Raw genomic sequence first — 10,578 nt, 5'->3', positions numbered from 1 at the left:
ATAAATGATCAAATAAGATATCTAAAATTCAAGAAGTCCATAACTATCATTTTTTATCCGAGATGTTAAAGTTTAATAATAATATATTATTTTTTATTTTATTTAATAATTAGTATTTAATTATATATTACTTAAGAAAAATATCTCGTAAATTATGGAGAGTTAAAGTTTAATAACTACACCAACCACCTAGGTTCATGTAGACCCAGTGCAGCAACCATTCTTACGCAGTGCCATGGGCCCACGGCACGAGGAGCGGGCCCGGTAACAGTTCAAGGGCGTAGTATACGAACCCGAACAAGTGTCTTCAAAGACCCGGGTTTTCCATAAACCGTGCAGGATTATAGATCGGTTGCTGGTGCGCAGGTCCCACCAGCAGTGACACGTTGCCCACAATCGATCGAGACTGTGAACTTGTTTGGATTTTATTTTCTTTACAAAAGGACTCAAAATATATTAGAGCAACTCCAACAGATATGCTATCCATATTATCTAGGCTATTTTTATATTTTTAAAGCAAAAATTAAACTCCAACAGGTGTGCTATCTGGTTTGCTAAAATAGCAAGTTTGCTATTCTAAATTTTTGCTTGTCATATATAGCATGTCGTCCTCACTAGCTATCCTATACAAAGATTGTTGTGGAACTCTATGTTTTGGAAAAAGTTTTTTATTTTACACAATGGCTAAATCTTGTAGTTTAGAATATAATTTTAACTAGTCTCTTGGAGATGCTCTTGAGCATTTATATACGAGTAAAACCAGAGTACAAACTTCTGGAGTTCCATCCCAGTGACCTGTAGTCGTGGCTAGGGATACGGTAGTATTTTCTCCGTCTAAAAAGAATATTATTTTACAATTTCAGACACCTTCTTTTGACTATTTGTTTTATTTATTTTTTATATAAATATTATATTTTATTAATACTTATTTTATTATGACAGATACTTTACTGATATTTTATTTATTTTATAATTAAAAATGAATAAAACAAACAGTCAAACAAGATATTTAAAAATTAAAATGATATTTTTATTGAGATGGAGGGAGGACACATTATTGTCGATAGAAGAGGAAGTGGAATTCGAGAGGCTAGTCACATCATTGGCTTGCTAAATGGGTTCCTTTAGCAACTCCAACAGCTTGACTATTCTTGTTATGAAGACTATTTTAGAATTTACATAATAAAAGGTAGACTCCAACAGATATACTATCTAGTGTTGTAAAATAGAAAGTTGGCTATTCCTTGATTTTTGCTGGCCATATATAGCTAACCACAGACACAAGCTATATGATTTTATAAAATAGCATGACTGTTGTGGATCTCTTCTTTTTTAAGAAGTTTTCTACTCTACAAAACGGCTAAACAATAGAATTTGGCTACTAATTTTAAGTCTTGTTTAGTTCACCCCAAAACCAAAAAGTTTTCAAGATTCCCCGTCACATCAAATCTTGCGGCACATGCATAGAGCATTAAATATAGACAAAAATAAAAACTAATTGCACAGTTTGCCTGTAAACCACGAGATGAATCTTTTTGAGTCGTCCATGATTACACAATGTTTGTCAAATAAAAACAAAAATGCTACAGTACCTCGAACCAAAAATTTTTGCGAACTAAACAAGGCCTTAGCCAAGCTCTTGAGTTGCTCTTAGCACACGCTAGGCTTCATGCATTGTTGTCACCCTCTTCATTATCCACTTGTATATGTGATGTTCAGGGGCGGAGCTTCCCATATGGCAAGGTATGGCACTTGCCATACCTCAATTTCTCAGCAATTCTCCCTTCTAAATCGTCCTCCACCGTGAACGTTTGGAAGAGATCGCGAGCTGCTGGTCTGAAGTGCTACGAGAGGAAGAACAGAACGTTTTTGAGCGTATATATAATTTGTCGAGAACCTGCTCGCGATCGATCCGATCATCCTTTGGGCGTCGCCCTGCACTCCGCTGTTCTGCACATCGTGCCTCACTGCCTTGTTGAGTTCCAGTCAATCATCAGACATCAGTCGATCTATCCCTAATTCCTAGCTCCATGGCTTATCGGTCGTATGCCCGTATTTGCGTCTAAGGACTACGCCAGGAGCTAGGAGGCAAGAACACAATACCCACGGCCCTTGTCCCCTGTCCAATTCCAGCAGCCCATCAGGATAAGCTAATTTGATTTTTTTCATTTATTTATTTAATTTTAATTGCTGGTTTGGTTTTTAAAAAAACTGCGGACAGAGCTCACTGCTCAGGTCATACCACGAGAAGCTTGCACTTGTTAGTTGATTATAATTTACGAAGCATATTGATTTAGTGAACATAATTAACTAAACATGGATCAAAGGAAAAGGCAAGAGCAATATCTAAAGATCCAAAACAAGATGTACATATTGTAATCTTGTAGGTGGCCAATTTAAATTAATTGCAATTTCTACTTTTAATACAGTTTTATCTATATATATATATATATATATATATATATATATATATATATATATTATTCATATGTTCAATGTTCTTGTTCATATATTCCATACTTGACGAATGAAAATCAATTCATTTTGTATGTATATTTGTAAATTTTAGTTTAATTTGAAATCTTATGCTACCTACCTTGATACTTCGCCACACCTTAATTTAGTTCCTTCCTCCGCCACTGGTGATGTTCCTTTTCTTTATTGTTGTTGTAGCAATTGTCTCCTAAACAAGTATGTTCCTCGTTACTCTTTCCGGCAGCCCGACCATTTTAAGGGTTTGTTTGATTCACCCCTTGTAACTAATCTTTAATCACTTTTAGTCACTAAAATATCAAACATGTTCACTAAATTTAATGGTTTTAATGACCAAAAAGTAATTAAAAGTGACTAAAATATACATAAGACAACTATTTTATTGGGTAAATAAATAAAAGTCATTAAACTTTAGTAGGTGAAACCAAACAGACCCTAATTCTAATTGCTTCTCTATCTCGCTTGTCCTAAATCATACAAACTTAACATTGAAAACTGCTAGTGTATTACACGTGATTATGTGAAGGTAATATTAGCGAGTGATTTTTTTAACAGCATGAGAAAAAAATAGGTTTCACAACTTGCCACCTTTTTATTTTTCTTAGAATTAAATATCATTAATAGTTATTTTAGTAACTCCGGAAGCCTCTTTGTATCTTCCTATATCAATAGTAACATAGATTTTTTATGAAAAATACTCACAACTATTGTTTTAGTCAAATATCCAAATATCTACAACTTCTATTCTAGATTTCTACTAAGACTGTCTCTAACAGCATAGGCATTAGGAAACCCAAACCCAAAATGCATGATTCACAAGGAAAAATCATCCTCCAACAGAGTAGGCAAACCAATAGCTATTTTTGCGTGGGAGGAGAGAGGGAACCCAAATATGCGTCGCCAATCTCCACGACACAAATCTCTGGCGCACGGCAAGAAAGACTTTAGCGGGCCGCGACCGGCACAGCCAGGCGAATCCGCGGCGGGGCACAACCAGCTCGGCGAGGAGAGGCCGGCGTGGCGAGGTGAGACCAACACGGCGAGGAGACGCCGGCACGGCGAGGCGGATCCGCGGCGGGATGCATCTAGCTTGGTGAGGAGGAGCTGCGACGGGTAGGGGCCGGCGAGGCGAGGCGGGGCAAATCCTCGGTTAGCTCGGCAAGGAGAGGCTGACGCAGCGCAGCGGGTCGGTGGCTCCTTTTGTGGTTGTCCATTGCAGATGCTTTTGCCTTGCTTGTTGCCTTCACTGTTGGAGAACGCGGGTTTTGGGTGGCCAACCTTTTTCCTGTACATGACCCAAATGAACGAATGGGTATCGTGTATAGGTGAGGGCTGTTAGAGACAGTCTAACCAAATACGAAGAGTGGTAATGCCTCTTCAGTGTACACGAGATATTGAAAAGTTATTGACTTTATTTGAAGTTGGTGAAGAAAATCAACAAACTGCCTCCAAAATCCAAATGGATTTGATTCTCTTGCTGTTTTTTTTTCCGCGCTTCCGCTCCCTATGCCCTTTATACATAAAATTAGAATCAATCAATTGAGTGTGAGTTTGTGGGAAATCCCGTTGACCCCCCAGTTGTGTTTACCCTTCATCTTGTCCTTGTACTCAGCAACGCCTACACTTATATCTTCCTCCTTCTCCGCGTGTAGCGCTCGTGCCTCCTTCACGTGCCGCTTCCTTCCCTCATGTGAGCACCCGCACCTTCCTCCTCCTTCGTGCTTGCTTGTGGTTGAAGGGTTAGGGCTAAACACAAGTTTGAAGCATCGGGTGCTAGATCAAAATTGTTTCATTGGCACACCGCCGTCCGAAGCAACACAGTCTTGTTGGTCGATGCTGAAGTTATTGCACGAGTGACACAACTTCGACGAGTTAACTTGCAATCAACTTCGTGAAAAAGGCCCGCCGCTGATGAACGCGTGGACGACCTCCTCACACTCCCTCCTTGCCGAGCTCCGTCTCGGCCTTTCTCTTGTCGAGCTCTACTGACCCTAAAGGAGAAGCTTATTTATATTATTTTTCTCCGAAAATCTAGCTTATTAATAGAATAACTTTACCAATTAGAGCAATTGGAGTATGATAAGTTATAAAAAACAGTTTTGTTTAAATAACTATCTAAATCAATTTAGAGCGTGAGTTTAAAGAAAACTATTGTATAGGATTACGCTGAATAGAAGTCAATGTCTCAATGAGAAACACAGGGTTCCCACAAAATTGAGCTAATCGGAAGGCTATCCACAATCCCTGGTCGGCTGGTCCTCAGCTCCTCGCGCGTACCCTGCCGCTAGCCCGCTACTACCCAGAAAGATGGCGGCGGCGATGGCCAGGCGTGCCGCTGGCCTTCTCCCTCTCCTCCTCCTCTCTTCGCGGTCCGGTGCTCGCATAGCCCTCCACCGGGCGGTATCCCAGATCCCTCCGCCTCGCTCCTATCGCCTACTCTCGCAGCAAGCCAATCCCTCCCCATCCTCATCATTCTCCGCCTCCGCATCCGCATCGAATGGCACGGCTGCAGAGAGAACCCGGGAGCTGCATCTGTACAACACAAAGTCGCGGAAAAAGGAGCAGTTTCGGCCGCGTGATCCAGGCGGGGAGGTCGGCATGTACGTCTGCGGCGTCACTCCCTACGACGACAGTCACATCGGCCATGCCCGCGCATACGTAGCCTTTGACGTCCTCTACAGGTTTCCCTCCCCCTATGGTTCATGATTCGGTTATTTCCTGCAACTGCGAGCTCTGTTAATCTGACGGCACACTTGATTCATTCACTGGAGATAATGTATTGTAGATTCGTAGTTCTAGTGCAGTCTTAAAAACTTGCGGGGCTGCCTAAGCACATAATATATTTATTGAGCGAACTGATGATTGGCATGATTTCCATTGAAAGTGATATACGTTTGTATGCTTTGAGTCGTTTGTTACTCCTGCTCTAAAGAAGCTGGGCTGTCCACATTAACATTCAGTTGGCAATTGCCTATTTGTGTTTTAACGGGCTTGGTTCAGGATAAACACCACAGTGACATGGCTAAAGCACCTCGAAATCTCTGTTCTGTTATCTTATCAACTTACATATTTCCATTGCATTCTTAGGAAATATTTGCATATGCTTACTGTACTGCCTTGATAGGTACTTGCGCTATTTGGACTATGAAGTTCGCTATGTTCGGAACTTCACCGACATTGATGACAAGGTGACTTTCAGGCAAATTTGTTTCCAAATATATGTGAAGCTGAGTTACCTGTTTCTGATATAGAAATGGAGTTGCAGTTATTATTTCTAACATCTTTGCTGTTTACAAGATATTGAAAATCATAGCTTTATTGTCTACAAAAATTGCATTGTCCTGAATTTAAATTAGACAAGACAGAGATCTCGTTTGAATGTTCACACATTATGAAACATTTGATGTCATGTTTTTTTGTTCTGGATTTAACTAGATATCTTTATTTGTATTATTTTCTTCTGAAACTGTATTAAGCTATTTTACATAGAAAACTAGAATGAAATATTTAAACACGATTTGCTAATCTGCACAGGAGACCTGAGTTGCACTTCTGGAATTCTGTAGATAATTGCAAGAGCAAATCAGCTGGGGGAAGATCCTTTTAGCTTAAGCAAAAGGTTCTCTGATGACTTCCTGTCAGACATGGCCAATCTTCAATGTTTACCACCATCTGTGGAGCCCCGTGTTTCAGATCATATTCATGAGATTATAAATATGATTAAACAGGTATTTATACTTGATGTTGTGTGATTATGCAGTTTCTTTTTGCTATCCTCTTGTGAAAATTATTTACTGATTTCCGTACCAGGCTCGATTGGAGGTTTGATCTCAGATTGGTTGGAAGTTCCTTGCTTTCACATAATTTAGTTCGGATCGAATTACATATGCTATTAAGCTGACAATAGTTAAATGTTTGCTTTTCTGTGGCCCTGACTTGTCAATCCATTATAGGTTTCATGTAAAAATGACACCCAATCCCAAGCTGGTTTATTAGCATTGTTAGTGCAATTTACGAATTTGTTATGTGGTTAAGTGGTAATCTCTCAAGTTGAAAAAGTTGCACAATGCTGTGTCCATGTTTATATGCAAGTTTTCAATGTGATCATGTCATATTTATGCAGTTGTGAACATAAAGAACATCATGTTTGATTCTATTGATGTAAGATATGTACTGTTAATGATTAATATATATAGTCTTTAGTGTTTTCATACTGTGTCTGACTCTCATTTTGATCTGTTCACATACCTAAAACAGCTCACAAAGTGCTATTGTACAGATATTGAATTCCTGTTCTTTTGGTACTATTTCTTTTTGCACTATGTTACTTGACTTATTTTTTATTTGAGCAGATCCTTGATAATAGTTGCGCATATGTAGTGGGTGGGGATGTTTATTTCTCTGTAGAAAATTTTCCTGAGTACGGAGAATTGTCTGGTCGGAAACTAGATGATAATAGAGCTGGTGAAAGGGTTGCTGTTGATGAGAGGAAGAGAAATCCAGCTGATTTTGCTCTATGGAAGGTACAAGATGTCCCAAATGCTAGTATGCAACACCCTTTGTATTCCATTCCTGTGGAAATGATTTAGTTCAACATCAATTAGTTTATTTCACGTTAACTGCAGGCCGCAAAAGATGGGGAGCCATGGTGGGATAGCCCGTGGGGCCCAGGAAGGCCAGGATGGCACATCGAATGCAGTGCCATGAGTGCGCATTATTTGGGTCATTCTTTTGACATACATGGTGGTGGGGAGGATCTCATCTTTCCACACCATGAGAATGAGATTGCTCAGAGCCGTGCAGCATGTTGTGACAGTACCATAAATTACTGGATACACAACGGTTTTGTCAATGTAAATAGCCAAAAGATGTCTAAATCACTTGGTAATTTTGTCACCATACGGAAGGTGAAAGCAATGTTCCAATTTTCCTCAAACTCAAGTAATGACTGTACCTTTGCTTGCTCAAAGACTGCCATTTTCCTCAGGTTATAGAGATGTACCATCCGCTGGCTTTGAGAATGTTCTTACTTGGCACACACTACAGGTCCCCAATTAACTACACAATAGAACAACTCAATGTTGCATCAGACAGATTGTACTACACATATCAGGTATGCTCTATATCTATATGATCGTGCTGGTTCTTAGTCTGATATAACTATGTTGCATAAACATCTTGCTTGGCAACTGTTTTTCTGATGCATCCTTTTTTTTTCTGGCAAGTGAACGGTTTAGGGATTAGGGACTTAGGGTAGTGTGTAGATAATCCAAAAGTCCAAAACTCTTGTGTTGTCTATGTCAAGTAGACCATAGTACAAACTCTTGTGCTCTCAAAAAAAAAAAAAAGTAGACCATAGTACATGGCTATTTTTGGCAGCCGAGATCCCAAGGCTAAAGCACACCTCTGCATACCCTAGGTGATGATGCTGCGGAAAGAAGGAAAACCCCACTAGACCTTATGTCGTCATGCATGAAATGTAGTAATCCTGCCTGACTTGCCTGGGTTGTTTGGTGGCAACATCTGGAAGCAAAGTAGTGGTCACAAACTAGAGCTACCCTATTTTCTAATTTTAAAGCAAAGTTTTGAATATTCAAAATGACTGATAATTTTGACCTAGCTTCCATGGACCAAAGAAAAGCTGAGATGCAAATAATCAATTCTTTGTTTTATATTGAACCTCTTGCTTTCTCCTAGCTGATTCCTAGTGCTCACATATTAGTCCATGATTTAGAATTAGTAAATGCTGCCACAATTTTCTTCCTCCACATGTTTTCCAATGTCACTTTTGATAGTGGTGGCTCAGAATACATGGGACTACGGTAATAGTGGCACACTTGGTCTGATTTTGCTGGATTGCTCCCTACTACAGATTCTTGCTAAATAAGAGTTTTTACAATGCATAGTTCTGATTCATGCCTGTTGATTGAGAAGTTGCTTGTGTTTGCCTCTGAGAAGTTGCTTATGTTTGTTCGACAACTCAGAAGTTAGGGACTTCAGTTTTTGGTGGAACTGAGAGTTGTATTTCACAGTTATTTCTGTTTCATAAGAGGTTGGTTCAGTGCCATAACTTCTTCTAATCAAAAGGTTCACATGAATATTTTGTATCCACAGACCTTGCGTGATTGTGAAGAGAGTTGTCAGCAGCAAGGAAGCAACACTGGAAATTCATTGCCTCCTAATACCTTAAATTACATCCAAAAACTTCATGATGAATTTGAGACCTCAATGTCAGATGATCTTCACACTTCAGTGGCATTGGCTGCTATTTCTGAGCCATTGAAAGTTATGAATGATCTGTTGCACACTCGTAAGGTAAATTTATGAACAAATGGAGATACAGTTCATTTGTATTCAGACTGTGTAAATTGTACCATTCTCGTTCTCATGCAAATGGCAAAAACTATCTAACTTGTTTTGACCTACGCCTGGCATTTAAATAGGGAAAGAAGCAGGACAAAAGGTTGGAAGCTCTTTCTGCCTTAGACGAGAAAATAAGAGTAGTGCTCTCTGTTCTAGGATTGCTACCTTCAAGTTATCATGAGGTGAGTGCAATGTTCTATTAACACTGTCAAATTAGTTTCAATATTATCAGTAAGTTTACAGTAGACCTATTCATGGGGACTCCAGCCCAGCCCCAAAGCCAGCTGAAGCTCAACTCAACAGTCGCACTGGGTGGATTGGGCTTATTTTCCAGCCCACATAAAAAAAAAACAGGCAGCCAGGCTTGGGTTCCCGTTTTGACATGTGGGCACTGAAGCATGAAAAGGCTAGCCCAGCCTGAAAAAAGATAGCATTTACGGGTGGGCTTCAGCTTCAAAGTTTGGGGGTTTTCACCAGTTTTTCTAAAGCCTAGCCTGGCCTGGCTGCCACATTTGTTCTGCAGCTAGTTTTGGTGCAGAACAAACCTCTGTATCGTAGTACTTCATGATGGCTATTTTGTAGACTCAATTCTGTAAACTCCTGGTATTAGGATTTAGGAAAGATGAATGTGTCACAGTAAAAATGCGACAAAAGCCTACCTATTAGATGTATTCAACTTTTAACACACAGAGTCAGCCTAAGTTTAGCATCCAGTTCAGCTGCCCTTTTCTAGCTGTTTCTGAAGTTATTTAAATTAGATTCTCCTTGATGAATGAAAGAAGGGAAATGAAACTTATGTTAGCAAAATAACTGCATATAGATACAAGTTTTGAGCAGCGCATGCAAGTGCAGCCAGGAAACTTTTCAGAAGTAATTTGGATTGCAGGCTAGTAATTCCATCCAATTTGTACACTGTCATGTAGTTAAGCTGACACTTTTACAAGCACCTTTCACTTGCATAACTTGTTCCATTAATGCTACTAATGAGCTTCTACTCTCAGGCTTTGCAACAGCTGCGGGATAAAGCACTAAGACGAGCTTCCATCACTGAGGAGCTTGTGCTGCAGAAGATTGAAGAGAGGACTGCAGCAAGGAAGGCGAAGCAGTATGAAAAATCCGATGAGATCCGGAAAGAATTGGCTGCTGTTGGAATTGCCCTCATGGATGGCCCCAACGGAACAACTTGGAGACCATCTTTGCCTCTTTCAGAGGAAGCTGTGGTTGCGAAAACATGATCTGCGCACAAAATTCCAGTGCGACCCGTGGACACCAGTTCTAGTCGGTAAATCATGGGTTTGCTACATCGTGCTACTTTTTGTGACGAAGAAACCAACGGAGTTCCTGAGAAATCATATTGTTTGCACAATTCTCTGCTCCCATTAGAGCTACAATAGTTATATGATCATATTCGGTAAAAAAAAGATGTCCGATTTTGGTTTTCACTTTGCACCGAGTCCTTGCCTAACGATTGAAATTTAACATGACAGCCTTTACTACAAGTTCTGTGAATGATATTGCCGAATATTTTAACTAATACAATACCATTTTCCTTTGAGTCCAAGAAACAGTTGTTAACAAACCAGCGAATAGTATTTTGAACATGGCCACATAAGATTGTCTGCATTAGCTTGTACTCCTTCCGTTCCAAAGTACTTCGAACAGGGCCTTGTCTGCATTAGCTTGTACTCTTTCCATTTTAAATTATAAGTAGTGACTATTTTT

General features: G+C 39.8%; 1 protein-coding gene across 2 annotated transcripts; it reads left to right on the top strand.

The window, feature by feature from the left end:
- On the top strand, window positions 4,713-10,395 carry LOC8077246 (cysteine--tRNA ligase, chloroplastic/mitochondrial). Of its 2 annotated transcripts, none has more exons than XM_002462772.2 (9): window positions 4,713-5,174; window positions 5,618-5,681; window positions 6,060-6,221; window positions 6,846-7,016; window positions 7,119-7,400; window positions 7,481-7,606; window positions 8,608-8,808; window positions 8,937-9,038; window positions 9,858-10,395. In XM_002462772.2, the coding sequence occupies exons 1-9, from the start codon at window positions 4,801-4,803 to the stop codon at window positions 10,089-10,091; spliced, it is 1,716 nt and encodes a 571-aa protein (XP_002462817.1). In that variant the 5' UTR covers window positions 4,713-4,800; the 3' UTR covers window positions 10,092-10,395. The 2 variants fall into 2 exon arrangements, with proteins under 2 accessions (XP_002462817.1, XP_021309841.1); XM_021454166.1 differs by having other exon boundaries at window positions 5,098-5,174; window positions 6,028-6,221.

This window comes from Sorghum bicolor, chromosome 2 (assembly GCF_000003195.3).
Source record: "Sorghum bicolor cultivar BTx623 chromosome 2, Sorghum_bicolor_NCBIv3, whole genome shotgun sequence".
NCBI lineage: Eukaryota > Viridiplantae > Streptophyta > Magnoliopsida > Poales > Poaceae > Sorghum > Sorghum bicolor.
The sequence above is the reverse complement of the archived record's forward strand: the minus strand, read 5'-3'. Positions and strand labels throughout refer to the sequence as shown.

Coding starts and splice junctions, on each gene's coding strand:
- LOC8077246 (XM_002462772.2), top strand. CDS start 4,801: ATGGCGGCGGCGATGGCCAGGCGTGCCGCTGGCCTTCTCCCTCTCCTC. Junction 5,682..6,059: donor TCACCGACATTGATGACAAG/GTGACTTTCAGG, acceptor GGAATTCTGTAG/ATAATTGCAAGAGCAAATCA. Junction 8,809..8,936: donor ATCTGTTGCACACTCGTAAG/GTAAATTTATGA, acceptor GCATTTAAATAG/GGAAAGAAGCAGGACAAAAG.